The sequence below is a fragment of the Protopterus annectens genome, chromosome 2.part0 (genome assembly GCF_019279795.1).
Source record: "Protopterus annectens isolate FY-2018-M chromosome 2.part0, PAN1.0, whole genome shotgun sequence".
Taxonomy (NCBI): Eukaryota; Metazoa; Chordata; order Ceratodontiformes; family Protopteridae; genus Protopterus; species Protopterus annectens.
The window spans coordinates 83429865-83448012 of record NC_056728.1 but is presented as its reverse complement, the minus strand read 5'-3'; the positions used below and the strand labels follow the sequence as shown (position 1 = coordinate 83448012).

Sequence of the window (18148 nt, the reverse complement as noted above, 5' to 3'; positions counted from 1 at the left end):
AGAAAATCAGATAATGAAATAAAAAACAGACAAATGTACCATAAAACTTTATCAAGCCGCTTAGTTTAAGTAAATAATTTGAATGAAACAAACCACTGACAATAGACTTCAGACGGCACTAAGAAATATTTAATGTTAAGCGCTTTTCGTTTGATAAGATTAACAAACTTCATCAGACATACTAAAAATCTTATAAACAGTCTTATATAGAGTAGCAATTGACCAATCATTTCATCTAATAAACATTTTAAATGAGCTTATTTAAAAACTTTTAAAGAAATAGGCACATTGACAAAAGCACCACTCTCTCTATTAAAGATAAACATGTAAAGATTCAAATACAGTATAAACTAGACTACACTACTAATAATGTTACAACTAAATACAAATAATATTATGTATGTGAACATTAAACATGATCATAAATACAGTGAAAAAATAATAATAAAAAATGATAATAAAAAGTGTGTATGTATAAATATATAATGAAACAATTTGTAAATATAAAAAAAAGATGAAAAAGACAATACCGGTTACAAGTCATCTTGTCAAACTTTTGAGTTTTAAAATACTACTAATAGAGCAACCCTCATTCAAACCAGGTGAATTATATGCATTCAACCTAATCTGCCATATGAGCTCAAGTTCTTCTAATCTAAGTGAATCAGGACCACCTCGAGGGTTATAAGAAACTTGATCTATCACAATAAACTTAAAACTGTGATTGATTAGGGAATTGTACTATGTGTTTAGCTAATACGTTGTCAAGTTTATGCTTTTTAATGGCGTACATATGCTCATACATACGGTCACATAGCCTTCTTTCTGTTTTACCAACATAGAAGGCTAAACATGCCTGACATTGAGCTAAATAGACTACCATTTTCGAGTTACAATTAACTCTCAGCTTCAAATGGTATTGTAAATTATGAATAAAAAATCTATTAGATTCAGTGACATATGAACAATAATTACAGGCCTGGCATTTATACATACCCACTGTTCTAACAGAAGTTCTTACATGGTGTTCGTAATAGGCTTTGAGATTCTTACCTCTTTTATATGTCACCATAGGATGTTCACCTACACTTAAGTAGACACTGTTGTCATTCTTAAAAATTTCCCAATTTTTTAACAAAATCTGAAAACAGTCTCTACTATTAAGATTGTACGTTGTAACAAAAGTAGAAGCTACAGTGTTTATTTTTTGAGGATTGTCGGGTACATCAGGTGACATGAGAGGAGTTGACCACCCTATTAGGTGTGTTAAATGAGTTGTTCAGTATAGGTTTATAAAAGTGACTCTGACGTTTAACTGTTACTTCGTCAATGATTTCATCAACCATGTAGTCAGGGTACCCACGATGGACAAACATTCCTCTAATATAAAGACACTCAGCATGGAAATCATGGTCTAGAGTAATAATACGGGCAGCCCTGACAAGTTGACCCTTAACAATAGCGCGTTTTTGGTACAATGGATGGCAACTAGAAAAATGTAACAGTGAGTTACAATATGTGTTCTTTCTGAAAATAGAAGCTGTGAGTTTTTGAACAGAATGGTCTTTAGATAAAAAAAATATCAAGATAAGAAATAGAATCCATATTAAAAGTATGTGTGAACTTCAAGAAATTGGTGGTTGAGTTGAAATACTCCACAACCAATTCACTAATAGAACTGTCGCCATCCAACAAGATAAAAATGTCGTCCAAATAGCGGGTATAGAATATTAGCTGGTCATTGAAAACACAGTTGTTGGTGACAAACAGGTGTTCCCAGTGGGCCATAACCATATTGGCTACACTTGCACCACACGGGGAACCCATAGCAACACCAACTTTTTGGAGGTAAAAATTCCCTTCAAACATAAAATAGCTGTTGTCAAGAATTATGTCCAATAGTTCTTGAACTAAATTTAACTCATTTTTAGTACAACCTTGAAGTTTTAACATTTCAGCAACCCATTCCAAAGCTATGTCATGTGGAATACATGTATAAAGGTCCTTTACGTCGATAGTTAAAAAATTGTATCTAGGGTTGATCTCTAGTTGGTTAATTCTATTTAGAAACATCCATGAGTCCTTACAGATTTGTTTCAAGTTAACCAAATATTTTTGTAAAATAGAGTCAACAACCTTGGCACATGGATAAGTGGGAGATCCTCTACCATCGACTAAATAGTGATAGTTTATAGTGATAGATCAAGTTTCTTATAACCCTCGAGGTGGTCCTGATTCACTTAGATTAGAAGAACTTGAGCTCATATGGCAGATTAGGTTGACTGCATATAATTCACCTGGTTTGAATGAGGGTTGCTCTATTAGTAGTATTTTAAAAATCAAAAGTTTGACAAGATGACTTGTAACCGGTATTGTCTTTTTCATCTTTTTTTATATTTACAAATTGTTTCATTATATATTTATACATACACACTTTTTATTATCATTTTTTATTATTATTTTTTCACTGTATTTATGATCATGTTTAATGTTAACATACATAATATTATTTGTATTTAGTTGTAACATTATTAGTAGTGTAGTCTAGTTTATACTGTATTTGAATTTTTACATGTTTATCTTTAATAGAGAGAGTGGTGCTTTTGTCAATGTGCCTATTTCTTTAAAAGTCCTTTAAAAAGTTTTTAAATAAGCTCATTTAAAATGTTTATTAGATGAAATGATTGGTCAATTGCTACTCTATATAAGACTGTTTATAAGACTTTTAGTATGTCTGATGAAGTTTGCTAATCTTATCAAATGAAAAGCGCTTAACATTAAATATTTCTTAGTGCTGTCTGAAGTCTCTTGTCAGTGGTTTGTTTTAAGTCTTAGTTTGTTTTTCGCTGTTTGGAAATAATTTGAATGAATCAGGCCCATAGTATGACACCTGTGGATTGTAGTTTCTGTGGTCAAAATACTATTAATAACTGAGAAGTGCATCTTTGTTTTGAACAGTTTTTAAATAGAGCTGAGTAAAAATATGTGCACTAAATCAAAGTTCAGTGCACTAAAGAAGTTACCCTGTTTTCAAGGTGCAACATCCTAAGCTGATTATGTTAGTAAACAGGCAAAGTAAAGAAGTAAAATTGGTGAATCCCCCCCCCCCCACTCAAGAATGCATTAAACTCCACTGTACACAAGTTATGTTTACCCTCAAACAGAATTCAAAAGACTTTTATTTGTCTTATTGTCAGGAATCTGAGACTTGATTTGGAAATCAGTGACTTACATAGTAGTACTGTACCCTACTTAAAAAGTTAGCCTTTTGCAAATAATGCAGTCACTTTTATAATAATGAATTCATTTCTAATAAATGAAAATTCAGTTTCTAAGTTAACATCATTCTTACAGTTGACGCACTACTCATTTTTATTGATCTATCTATACTGGTTTCCTTATTCTGGATGACTGATAGCAGATAAGAACTCACTGAATGTCTCCTTAATTTGGCAACTTGCCAATGCTTTTTACATGTGAATCATGGTTGGTAAGATTTCTGTTAGTGAAGTGATCATGAGTTTTGGGGATTTCTATTTTTTTTCAGTAGTTGTATAACAGTGGCTTTGATGTATACAAGAATACGAGGTGGGAATGAATTCCACTTCATCAGGGTGCAGTCCTTCTCAAATGAGCTTTCCCACAACCACTTTACTGACGCATTCACTTCCCTGACTGAGAGCACTTTGCCTCACACGTGTGCTTAGCTGTAAGGTTGAGCATACCATGAGTTGTGCCATTGTTCAAGAGGAGGACTGAGGTTTCATGTCTAAACACTCACTACCCACACACAGTCATTTGCACAAAAAGGGCTGAAGTGCAATACGTCTTTACAAAGCAAGCCATCCTTTGACATGACAGGATAAATTCACCTTGCTATCACTGGAAGCAAACACCCTCATGTGTTCCTTGTCTGCATTAAGATGGAAAAAGTGTTCATAAGCACATAGCCCACCCCCACAAAAGACAGGTGGTCAGACTTAAAGTTAATGCTTCTTCTCCTTCCTGACTACAACTTCAACAGGCACCCAGACCTTCAGTCAAACTCTGGTCATCTGGGTTGTCTTCTGAGCTTTATCTTTCCCGTGGAAGGTGTGTTTTTTGTTGATTTTGTGGTTCACTTAAAGCTTTGATGTTTTTTTTTTTTTGTTTTTTTTTTGACCAAAAGAAAATTTACAGAGTTTGGCAAATGTGAACCACGGGGTAGAGTGTAGAGTAAGCATTTTGCTTTTTTACAAACTCTGTTTACTTGAGAATTTGCATACTACCTTATCAATAAATGTAAAGCTTGCAAACTCTAATACTGCACTACAGAAACCTTTCTAGGCTACATAGTTCAAATTTATTTAATCTGACACTGTGTTTTCAAGGAAATGTCAAACAGTTGTTCTGCAGGCTTAATACAATTTCCTTTTTTGATAGTTATTAGTAAAAAAGCTACAAGAAAACCCTAGGCAAGCTAGAGTTTTCACTGTGTGATTCCTTAAAACCTCTTTTAAAAGAGGATGATGGGATATATGCAAATGACCCCTTAAGGACATCCTGTGTTTCTAAAGGTTAAACAGTCCACTTATATTGTGCTGCTGAGGTCATAAGAAGACTAACGTATGCATGTCCACAGCTAGTGGGGTTTAGCTTTATTGGCCTGAATTTGTCCATTAACAGACTTAAAAAAAATTCATGGGCATTCAGAACTGCCATATAGCTGAAACACCTGATGTCCTTAAAGAGTCATTTGCATATGTCCCATTATCCTCTTTTATAAGAGGTTTTAAGGTATCACACAGTGAAAACTCTTGATTGGCTAGGGTTTTCTTGTAGTTTTTTTTAAATTGGATTGGCTGTGTGTCCTGTATCCTGTTTATTCTTTTATTTTTTGATAGTTATGACAAAGTTCAAACAAAAGAATAAGGTCAATTGAAGGTCAGTCATACTAGGAACATATTAATATTAAAAATGTTATTTTCTTTTGTTTTATGCTGTGTTTTCATAAAATAGAAAGGTGTTTTGAACAAAAAAAAAAAAAGAAAGAAAATTGAATTTCTGTGGGGAAGCTTGGATTATGCTTGCATTTGTCTGCTCTCTGGGGAAGCCCGTGTTGTGAAGCACAGGAAGTGGAAAAACTTTTATATTATCTTCTTCTCAGGGAGGAAAGTACTGGTTTTATATCTAGTCTGAGAGTTTGCATCTGGTGCATACTACCCTGTCACCTTAGCAATAGGAGATGGCCCCTAATTTCATAAAGATGCCCAGTGTAGCACACATTGTCTTTAAATAATGTTACTGTGGTCTGGTGTAAGCGATGCTTGGGGATTTATAAGTGTTTCTTGGTAAAGTAACACGTAGATTAATTAAACAAAGTGTGTACGGTTTGCGATTTTCAAATAGCTGGTTGAATTGTGCTTACAAGAGAGCCGCTTCAAGGAAGGAATTTGGGTAACTCGAGAGCTGTGGGGCCCCTATTGTTGATTATACTAAGAGAAGAGTTTTGCGAGTTACAGGCCCTTGAAGGTTGAGGGTGTAGGGAAATTTACCCCATGGAAGAAAAAAAAATCTGTTTGAAATTTCTGGTGAACGTAATTTATTCAGTGAATACAACATTCGCAGTACAATATCTCAATATTTAAGTTAGATTTAAGCATGTACACTAATAGTGTAATGTTCTACTCTATTGGTATATTGAGTGAAAATTAAATGTGTATGATTTAGTAAAAAATATGTTCATAATACATCCCTTTATATAATGCTCCTCTTTGCAATTTTTTAATGATTACTTTAAGAACTGTTGTATATCTTTTTTGTAGGATCTGTACTAACTGTATTCATCTTTCATTTACCTTTCATTTATTTTAGTCCAGCATTCAGCTTTCCCCATCCCTTGAATCCAGTGGCATACCAACAAATTCTTAATCAGCAGCGGGGATTAGGTTCTGCATTTGGGCACACACCTCCAGTCATCCAGCCATCGCCTACATTTCCACCACGTCAGCATATAAATAGTATTGCAGTCAATCCAGTTCACTCTCAGAACAACCATAATGACAGCAGGGCTGATGCAAATCAGGTAAGAGAAGAAAAAATATTTTTCAAGGACTACTTAAGTATGTTATACATATTAAACTGTAATAATCGGCAAACAGTGAGCTTAATAAACAAGGTGACTGATCTTGTTTGTAGCAGACTGTTAAAAAATATATTGAGTGGCAGCCCTGCTACGTGCCCATTACAAGAGTTTAATACAGGGCCTAAATACTTGCTAGTTTTGGTTCTTTACTCTGATATTGTAGTCATACAGAAGGTTTTGCAGATAAAGAATTCTAGTCATTTATCTTATTAATTTATTAACTGGGTAAGGCAATTATGAGTGATGAAGGAATGCTCACTGATTAAAGGATTTGATAATGATCAGACAGTGTGCAAGTGCAAATTAAGAGACTCACATTCTGGATTGCAGGATGAACTTCATTTGCATCTCATAGCTTTTAATATTTTTGTTAATTCCCAGATAATGGCATATGTGAAGTTCGGAAGTTACCCTCATTGGTTTGTGCATTTGTAAAGACATGGCTAGAGTAAAGTATTGACCGGTAACAGTTTAGTATTTTTGAACCATGTTATAAGTGCTGTTAAACTTCAACCCAAATTTTGTATACAATTTCTTTATACAGATCCACTCATACGTGTGCATGTGCATGTATGTGACTGTGTATATGTACACATATATGTATAGATATACATATGTATGTGTTCTCAGTGTGGCCATATAGATGGGTGTACTTGAAAATATCTAAACTACTAAATGTTGGCATCCCTGAAGTCAACTCAAAACGAGTGGGAATAAAATCAAAATGAAACTGTGTATGCTTAGAGACTCAGCCTTGGTTCATGCAACTAAAAAAACAATATTTTTTTGCAGGAGGTAAGCCACATTGCACCCCCATGTGGGCTGATGCACTTCTCATATCCCCTGCAGCTTGTATATTCCAACACAAACATTGCACAATGTCAGAGAAAGGGTATAACCCCAGCTTTATAACAATCTCACTCAACTGTCAATCAGTTGTATTTTTTTTTTGCCAAATTGTGTCAAGACAGCTGTCAGCCTAAGTGATGCTTCCCATATGTCTGTCTAATGTACCTCTCTCTCTCTATATATATATATATATACATATATATATATATATATATATATATATATATATATATATATATATATATATATATATATATATATATATATATATATATATATATATATATATATACATACATATATATATATATATATATATATATATTCATATATATATAAAAATAGATATAAATATATATATATATATATATATATATATATATATATATATATATAGATAGATAGATAGATAGATATAGATGTATAGAGAGAGTGTGTTTGTTAAGCATGTTATATTGACTACACACCATGTACAAATGTAGCAAGCAGTATGCTGCAGTTTTTAAAAGAGGACCTAAGAGGTGAGGGACACTGGATCAGGGAGTGGTACTGGGTGACAGAAGAGCTGGTTACAACTGCATAAATGAGTATTGACGTCCTTTACCTCTTCCACATTAGGCTTATGTAGTTCATTGCAGTCTTGATTATTTACTTAAGTATTTATATTTGGCCCAGAAAGTGAGGAAGTTCCTTACTCTTCTTCAGCCCTTAGTGTGAAATCTTTAACATTCACTTAAACTGTCACCAGCTCAGCAGAGAAGGCAAGTGTTTAAATTATATTCAAAATGTAGCATGCCAAGACTGCCCAAACATCTTATGTCAGGATAGAACCCACTGCTTTCTCCTCTTTTCATTGCTAGAAGCATAGGCACTAATTAGGTAGAAACCACACTCTTGAATGTAAGAATACAGCATCCATGGGACCAGATGACATCCCAGGCTGTGTACTACATGAACTAAAAAATGAACTGGCACTTCATCTAAGTGTCATGTTTAATCATAGCCTCATCTCAGGCTTCGTGCCCACTGTGTGGCACACAGCTACAGTTATCCCACTCTACAAGGGGTGATCCACCTTGGATCCCAGGAACTACCGCCCTATCAGTCTGACAAGCCTGATCTGCAAGGGCAAGGAATGCATTATCATGGAACTTATAAACAAAGACATTGGCAACCTTCAAACACTAGAACCCACCGAGTTTGGGTTTGTGAAGGGCCAATCTTGTCTCCTGAATCTGATTGACTTCTTCGAATTAGTCTCCAGAGCTGTGGACGAGGGTAAGGCGGTCCACACAGCCTATATGGACCTTGCCAAGGCCTTCGACACCATCCCCCACTCTGGAATGATAGATAAACTTACTAAGCTGGGCATAAATCCCTATGTCACTCGATGGGTTGCCAACTGGCTTATAATAACTGACATGTAAAGTCTATTAAATAATTGTGGTTCCATGACTGAACCCTGTGGAACTCACCATTCGACATTATTTCAGTCAGATTAATAGCCGTTGATCACCACTCTCTCTTTCTTATTAAACAGATATTTCACTATTCTGTTACAAGGGCTTACCGATTAGTGCACTATACTTGCAATTACCTGTTCATGTCATGTGCTATCAAAGGCTTTTAATAGACTTAAATGCAGTTCTGTTACTGCAGATTTTTTTGATCCAGTCATGACCAGTTTATCAGTTCAAAGAATTCTACCAGGTAAGGATTATTTTGTTTTCTAATGACTTTGTTATTAGTATGGGGATCAGGATTGGGGAATCAGTGTATAATGAAACATGGTAAAGTTAGCATGGTGAATAATTTGATGAGAATAACAAATTGGTGTAAAGAACAGTGAAGCTGCATGCTGTGGAGATCTGGAATGTTAACTGTTAACTATAGCATAGATGAGAAAGACTTCAGTGGGGAGTATAGGCAGTGATTATAACAGCTTAAAACATACAGGACTGTGTGGGTAGGCTGTAGGAAACACAACAGCATGAAGGCTTGAGTGGTGATGGTGGTGGTGTTAGTGACAGGTGGGTTAGACTTAGCTTTTAGTGCAGGTAAAACCCTGCACCTGTATTGTTCTGCACAATTCTAGTGACCCCAGGGTGAAGCGATAGCATCAAAGTGTTAACAGTTATGTAGATGAGGGACACTAAAGATTATTTGGAGAGATGGAGAATTAGAGTGGAATGAATGTCTAAAGGCAATGGGTACTTTGGAAGAAAACAGGTGTCTAGGTAATGAGACAGAATGCCTCTATTGTCAGTTTTCAGCGCAGGGTAGGCAAAAGCAAGAAGGAGATCGCACTATTTGAGGAAAATGTTAGAAGTGTTAAAATATGGGCCATAACAGGGATTCCTGGCAGACTGGAAAAGGAAGAAACACAAACAGGAGAAGATGGTGGTAGCTGTGCTATGTAAGAGCTGTCTGTAGTAACTCACAGGACTTGACAATCTATTTCTTTTTCTGTCGGCTTATGTAATTATAATAAATAAATAAATATATGTCAGTGTTTCACGTATGCTAATTATTTCCAAGACATTCTTGTAAGTTTAGATTTTCTGTTTAAAATTAAAATGCACATTACCATTTTAGGCAACATGTTCAAAATTGTGTAAACGTTTGTAAAGCAAGATTGCTAAGATACCCAGGCTACATATACTGCATCTGCCTTTTTTTCTTACTCAGGTGCTTACAGGAATTTGTTTTTTGTGATGTCTTCAGATGTTATTTAACTCAAAGTATCATGTGTCACCTTTTCATCTTTTCTGGCATTAATTTATTTATTGATTGCATTTGTTTTCTGGGATAGACCAATTGGCCAGTAAGCTACCACTTTTCAGCACAGGCCAGAGGAGAAACGCACCAGAAAAATTTCAGCATGGAGTTGTGCAAGTAATCAAGAAATATACAAAACAATTAAACAGAGTCTTGTTAGTTAATAGCAGCACCATGTACAGAGATGTGAAACTTTTTCTTGGAAGGAAAAACTCCAGAAAATATATTACTTAAAGAATATACCAAACATAAGTATACAACTTATCAACAAATATATAGCATTTTAACATAGAATCATTAGTTAATTGCAGCAGCACCTAAAGAGGTATGGAAGATGTTTGGAAGTCACCTGATACTATACTTCCTGAGGTATGGAAGATGTTTGGAAGTCACCTGATACTATACTTCCTGAGGTATGGAAGATGTTTGGAAGTCACCTGATACTATACTTCCTGAAGCAAACCATCACTTTTGTAAGTGATGGTGGACCCGCTTTTTATGAACGATGGAGTGTTGATTAATTAAAATTCCAAACAAATCATCCTAAGAATGTGTTGATATGGCCTCCCACTGCACACACAGCTGGAGTATGCCTTGATGTCTAGAATCTGCATACCTCCACAATGAGTTTTGCAATAGTTTAGATATCCCCCTATCTCTGGGGGCAGTGCCTTGTCCATGTGTAGTGCCACAGGTTTTGGTTGGAGGCAGTACAGCCTTTATTGAATACTCATTTGTTTTATCATCACACTAATCCTGCAGTAATTGGAATGACTTCCCAAAAGTGTGTAACACTGTATATTCAATCATGGCCATTACACAGATCTGCCTGCTACATGTGATAGATGTGCTGCTTTAACACATTTATGAACTAGCACATTTTCATGAGAAGGATCATTGCTACAGGTAGCTGTCAGCCTTCTGGGCAGGTCTACATGGCAGTTAGATGTGTCTAAGAATACAGTTGCCCTCTGTGATGTGGCCACCATCTGGAAGCCTGGAATAAAGGAGAACATGGTCTATTCTATCTTCATTTTTGTTCTGCAGTAATAAGGCCATTTATATAACTGTTATTCTGTTAGCTGTTTCCCAGATGGTCTGAGACAATAATAAATTCATTTTTTCAGTATTTGATGTTTATTAAACTTAGCAGTTTATTAAACATAGTACTTGTCTTCTAGCAATTTTATATTGATTATGTAATGCATTTTGTCATCAAATGACTTCTCAAGAAAGTACTACTATCAAATGTTTTTGCACAAGACAGCTTTCCCTGTAGAATACAATTTACAGTATCTAATGAAAAAAACACAATGAACAGGGAACTATTGCCCCATTAAAACTGTTACAACAAACATAAGGAGATGTGGTTGCCCCAAAACAGTCCTTTGTGCTTCATACATAAATCACCAAATCTCCACTATTTCATCCAGGATACCATGCAAGTATGCATTTACATCCCATGCATTTTAGTAAGATGGAACCACAAGCTTCTGTATAGCCTTTTGCAGTACTCCTCATCCCTAAAGTAATCCCTGAGGTAAATAAAAAAATGTTCAGACTGGCCAAGACAAGTCTGATTCATCAGGTTTATCAAAATGAAACAGAGGAGTCAATGGTTCTTCATCTTCCATATAGCATTATCCCTCAGCAGGACAGAACATAGATGCATTTGAATTCAGAAGCTAAAAGCTTACTGTCTAAAAGACTTCAGGCTAATACCACATATAAGGTTACTTTCTCTGTATGTTCTGTAGACAGTCTAAAAGAGTCTAGAAAGCCATATTTGTATAATTAGATTGGTATAGAGTAAGAATAGAATGCACCTCCTGTGACAAACATGATATTCTATGATACTTGTCAGACCTGTTTAAACATGACCTGTCCCACTCCTCTGTCTCTGGCTTTGTTCCAGTGAATCCCTTAGTTTCTGTTAATGCATCAAATAAATGATTGTTAAAGAAGACAATTGGAAGGCTTTTTCATAGCAACTGTTACAACAGTCAGAAGCATAGGTTTACTGTAGGCACTGGTGTGCAGGATCTGTATATTATCATCCACAATAGCAGGATAGCAGTGAATACTAATTATTTTTTCTAATTTGTTCTATAGTCAGTCCATCTACTTCTTTTACCCAGCTCATGAGAAAAATGAGAAGACACGCCATAGTACTCACAATTGAAGTAGTACATATACCGGAGCAAGGACTTTAAACAAAGCTAGCCAGTTGTTTGTTTGCTTAATGCCAGTCAGCTAATAACTACGCAAACTTGCCAAATAGCTGGCAAACAGTATCACTTTCTGCTGTGATCAGTCCAACAAAGCTCTGACTGGACAGGTCAATGCACACTTTAAGAGGGCCACTGCTACAGATATAGACTTCTTCTGAAATGTTTCTGCCCATCTGTAAAAGTACCACTTAGTCTTCAATATAAATTTTTTCTATGCTCAGTAAATTCAATTTCCAGTCCTAAAGCAGGGAATTCATTGCCACTGGAGTGCTGCATAACACAATGTCTATCTGATGAGATCTCTGTTTCTGGTTCTTCATCATTCATTTTATCAATATTCTGAAACAGTTATCCTTATGATGAACATAGAAGTACTGTGTGCATGAACTCTCTGTAACCATACATAATCGGATAGCAAGTTCATTTTGTGAAAAGGGTTCCCTCCTCCCATCTACCTGGTAGTATCAAAGTCATTAGTCTGCTGTTTTTACTGTGTGTAGCTATTTATGCGACAGTGTGTATTTATGGGTTTTGATCGTAAGATAATATGTTTTTTTTTTCCCAGCGGTGTGATATTTATTTATTGTATTTTGAATATGTTAACTGGGGTAGAGCACTGATCTGACTGGATCTATTTCAGTCTTACCCTGGGAGTAAACACAATAGAGGGTATAAAGACAATAGATACATGACATTACATATAGACTGAATGACAAAACACAATGCATACATGCATTATATGCAGAGTGAGTATCAGAGTCGGCATGCTGAAATAATCACAATGAAAAGTTGAGTCAGAGCAACCTATGTTGAAGTAAGTAGGGTAGGAAGCAAATAAGTGATATAACCATGGAGATAACAGTCGCATCTTGCTTGTATCTTGCAATGTGCAATCAGTTTTGTTTAGAAAATGGAATGAGAGGAATGGTCTTCAAGAAAAGGGGAATGACTGTCACAGTCTGGGATGAAGGACAGAGGAAGCATGGTGTGTGCACTGAAGCATTGCTCATAGCATGAGGCGATTGTAAAACAGAACCCATGTGGTTAAGACTTATACAGTTATGTGATGCTTGATCTCTGAATAGTCCAGTGGATAGTGAGATGTAAGTTCTAATTCTTAAGCTTAAACAGCTAAGAGGTGATTAGGAAACCTGCATGTTATTTTACAGGTGGCCAGATAACCTTCTCAATGGTTTTGCAGTGGCATTCATTTCTTGGGGAGAAAGTGATGAATCTGTGTTTGCCATCTGAGATGGTTTGAATGGTGGATGCATTTCTTTTACAGGCTGCAGCAATCAAAGGGAAACCATATTCTAGATGAGCCACTAAGATACTTTAATTATGGTATTCCTACAGGGTTTTGAAAGAAAGGAAGGGATTCGATTAACCTAGAAATAGTGAGAGTTGATGTTGCATAGCATAAGACATTACATCTGTGTGTTGTGCATTTGATTTTGCACTAGGAACAATGATGATGATCAACATAGAGAGTGACCTTCAAGACCTCTAGGAATGTATGACTGCTGTCCAAATCTGTACAAAAGACTCATTTCTACCTGGGATTAATCCCATCTTATTACTTGAGCGTCTACACTTATGCTGACTATACTCATATGACTGCAAATTACTGAATGTGTTGTAGCGTTTATGTTGTTATGCAAGTGTGCCTTTTCTGTGCCACGCACAAATGTTAAGGTTAGATGCAGGAATACATGCAAATGTATGAAAATATATAGTAGGAAACAGGAAGGGCAACAATTTTCAAAGGCAGCACATAACATTGGAAAGTTGTCTGTGGTTTGCTGTCGAGTTTTTTTTTCTTTTTTTTGAGTGTAGAATAAATGTTGTTGTCATACTGTTTGACCATCTGATGTGTGTTTTTTTAGTTTCACTTATTTTTCAGTGGATCTTGATTGACACGGCCTTTTTATGATGTATAGTCTTCTGTTATAGTAGGCTTTTGTAATATTCCCTGATGTCTCCTGTTAGGACTAATTCCAGACTTTTGCCTTCAGTTACCTTGATTTTTTACCCCTACTAAAAGTGTTACCTCAGATTACTTTAATTCTAATGAGATGACAGTTTATCAGTGTTCATAATTTCTTGGAACAAGCCCACGGAAGTATCTTAAACACTTGTTTAACTGAAAACTGATTTATTTCAGAAGAGCAGATCTGAAACAGTTGATGAAAGTCAGACATTTAAATGGCCTGCAAAAAGTAATGCTATGTCCCTCTGTCTCACTGTCTCTCTCAGAACAAGCACAGCAGTGAATCAGCGGTGAGCAGCACTGTGAATCCAGTCATTAACAAACGCACAAAGGTCAAAACTGAAGAGGACAGCTTTAGACCTGACTCTCCATCAGACCTGCAGGTAATAGAGAGTATAGGTCATAGCCAACAATGGACAAAACGTGTATAAACTCAATTTACAGTTTCTTTACTAGCATAACAAAGTTTGGTATCTTTTTTTTTTTTTTTTTAACAATTACATATCAGTATTAGTTATTTTATTTTTTAACCTGGCATACTCTATTTTTATTTCAGTATATTTCTAAAAAACTACTTACGTAACTGATTTACTTACTTTTTCAGACATCGTCTTTGTTAAGTTTTATGGAAGTGCATGCATTAGGGCTGTTAAGAGTACTTAAGACTGTAGGATTTCTAAAGCACAGTGTTTTATGGATAGGACACAGCAGATAAGCAACAGAGAAAAATCCTTCCCTGTACAAAAGTTTATATAATTAAATGCGTCATTACTAAACATTAAGTAGTTCATGCTACTTGTCGAGTTTTGTATTGTAGTAATTTGTGTTTTTAATCTAACTTTGAAAAAAAAATCTGTTTAGCTCACCTTTATATAAATGACATGCAACACTTCTACTGTGCTAGAAATAAAAGCATGAAAGGTACAGTTTAAAAGAAGTGAATTCATATTGTCAAATTGTACCTTTGCAGGTGTGCTTTCAGCCATTTTGGATCTCATAATAAGGCATTTACCCTGTTCCCTTTGTAGTAGAGGACTCTCCACCCCCATCAATGCATGCAACGGCTGCAAGACTGATGAAAACACTTTGAGCACTCTTACTTTCAGACATGACATTCCAGACAGGATACAACATCTGAGGTCTTGAGCAGAAAGCTTGTACCATTCTACACACATTGATTCACTGGCTGAACAAATGAGCCACATTGCTCATTCTCAGTACCTGATTTAAACAGTTTTACAAGTCATAAATCCTAAATTGTACTTTCTAAAAAAACCAATTAATACCATGACAATAATATAAGGCAGCCTTGAATTTAGATAAAGATTATCTCAGCGTACCATTACCTTTGTCTTGCCAGCATACTTCTTAATGTGAATATCAAAAGGCAATATCATGCTACCAGCTAAGTTTTTTTGTTTTCCTTTCTTTTTTGCCATTTATACCAATGAAGTGATTGCTTTACTTTGTTGTTTTTTTAATGCCATGGGCAAATGAAATATTGGTTATCAACCTACTTAAAGGACAAACCTAAATATGATTTTCTTTTTCTGGTTTGTAGTTTGATAGATATGAGCAGCCACAGGGCAGGAAGGAATGTGGAGTATAGCAACTGCATTAGTAAAATCAAAGCACTTGTAGTAGCTACATTTCTTTGAAACAAATGCACTGCGTTGCCAAACCTCATCTTCTGAGTATTAAAAATTATAGCACTAGTACTTAGAAATTATAGCAGATGGTCACAAAGAACAATTATTTTTCACAACAGAAAGTGTTCATTTATAAGACCCTATAAAATTAGTAATAGGAAAATTTTGCATAAGCTTAGTTTATTTATTTAATAAGGTTTTTATCCCCATAAACAGGTCTGTCTTTATGATAAACATTGTAAATCTAGGAGGGGCAAAGCTAAATCTGAAGGCCAAAATAATAGCACTGTGCCTAAAATCATAGCAACTGAGCGGTGTGTGCATTGTGCCCCTTCCATCTACAAATAAAATCTGAGAGAAAAGACTTGTAGGCCATGATTTGCTTCTGTAAATTGCCATCTCTGAAAACTGGTTGGCAGTTGGGCCTTATCAGTCTGGCCATCTTTTATTACAGCTGTAAACTGTCAGGAATGGCTGGGTACTTCATTTTAGTGAAATATTAGGCAGTGTTATTGTCAACAGGACAGAGAAGGGGTTTGACAAATTCTTCTACGCACCCAGGCTCAGAAGCAGGTTTCGGCATGATGCATGAGAAAGGCTCCATGTATAATCATCAGGGGCCAGTAAAATTGATGAAGATAGCATATCAGGGAAAGATAAACATGCTGCAGTCAGCACGTTTAGGGCAAAGAGGCATCTCTCCTGAGCTTTGAATTTAGGATTGTATCAACAGCAAAGGAACCGCACAACCTGAAAACATTTCCAGCTGCTTCAGGGGCTGGCCTTAATGAAAGAGCCACTTCCCTTTTTAAATAACTTAAGACAGCTGAAGCACCCCTGCTTATCAGAACTGAGTGCTGAATGCTGCAAAGCTGGTAATGATTTTGTTTCACTGTTTGCAGGATCTCCTTGGAGTGGATGGAAAGTTAGTTCTTTTCTTCTCTTATGTAGCAGTGTCATAGTTTATTTCTGCTGCTATTGATTGTTCATGCATCAAACATTGCAGTACTTACAAACTATAAAACACTGATAAGAACATGTTGCCAAGAATTTTTAGCAGTTAGATAAAAATAAAGTTTTCAGTCACTACAATTTTACCACATTTTCTTTGAATTTCTAAAGAAATATTTGCTTTTGAAAAGAAAACATAAGCCAGAAAATGTTGCAAAACTGGAAGCAAGATCTGCAGTTTTGTCACTTTTTTGGTGTGTGGTGGATGCATATTGTATCAGTTTTCCTGCAGTGATTTGCCACAGTGCTGGTGTGATGTATTGATAAGCAGTGCCTTCAAGGCTGGACAGTTGTTGCATCAGTGTAGTACTGATGTCAAATGCTGTTAATAGTGGTATTGATTTTAGCTGTAACCTCTGAAGTTTTACTGGTAATGTCTTGATTTAAAGTGACAGTTATTTCCGCTGCTTACAGAACAAGTTGTCTCCTTATTTTGAGAACTTCTTGATGTAAGTTTTGTGAGACAACAGCATACTACCAGTTAGTTTTTTTTCTTTGCCATTTGTACCAATGAGGTACTTTCTGTCCCTTTCCAATACAGCTGTGACAACCAGAGTCAATGTGCAACTGGGTTGTGAATAAATAAGATACCTGGACATGTACATGTAAATTTTTAATAGCTGCCCTGTGTTTATTTTGCTTCATCCGTAGTTTTATTAAAATATTACTATTTTTATGGACATGTTAAAGTTGCACATAGTATTAAAAATAAACATTTTCATGAGGTGTGTGGTCCCATGCTGTTTTTGATGCCATACCTTTATGTACTTTTGTTTGTGGTAAATAACTGAGCTGCTTAGCAGAGATTGTACGTACACAAAGCATCTGAGTCATTGTGCTGTGAGGTAGCAGTGTCGCCAAATTAAGTATCTGTTTTCGTCAAACATGACCTTTATACCTTCGACCCCAGAGTCCTGGAAACTGTTTCCACACTGCTAGTGTAGATTTAAGCATGCATTCCTTATTCTCTGTACCTTTCCTTTTTAATGAAGAAAAGCTCACGTTATCTGAAAACCAATAAGAAAATAAAAGGAGGTATTCATAATCATTTGCACAAATATGACTGGGGTATTCCTGATGCTTATGAGTGAGCATATCAAAGGCATAATTCACAGAAGCCATTTATGTTAATGCACAAGGCTTAAAAAATAACAAATGCAAATATAAAATGTTGTAAAGCATAGTATGCCCATGAGGCAGTTTTGCGATTCATAGTCCGATATCCCTGTGGTGCACACATCCATTCTTAAGTGCAGTGCTTCGCCTTTGATATTGCAGTTGCAGTTCGTGAACGTATTCATACAAGGTAGTACATGCACTTCCCTGACGCACTAATTATTTCCTTCAGCGACCCCTTCATTATTTTGTATTAGGTATACACAAGCACTAAAATGACAAAATAAATCATTTTGCTCAGCAATCACTTCAGCAGTCTGATCGTGTGTGAACAAGCTTTTCCCTGATGCGCAAATGAATTATCTGCACCAGCGACTCCATCAGTAATATCTGCTAGTAT

The 18148-nt window shown here is 35.7% G+C and overlaps 1 protein-coding gene across 1 annotated transcript in view; it reads left to right on the top strand.

Moving 5' to 3' along the window:
• The window catches only part of GLI2 (GLI family zinc finger 2), a 1134260-nt gene that overhangs the window by 1006325 nt on the left and 109787 nt on the right, over positions 1-18148 (top strand). The window contains exons 7-8 of the mRNA XM_044060570.1: positions 5854-6064; positions 14239-14355. Of these exons, the coding sequence (XP_043916505.1) occupies positions 5854-6064; positions 14239-14355 (328 nt within the window). The remainder of the gene's footprint in view (positions 1-5853; positions 6065-14238; positions 14356-18148) is intronic.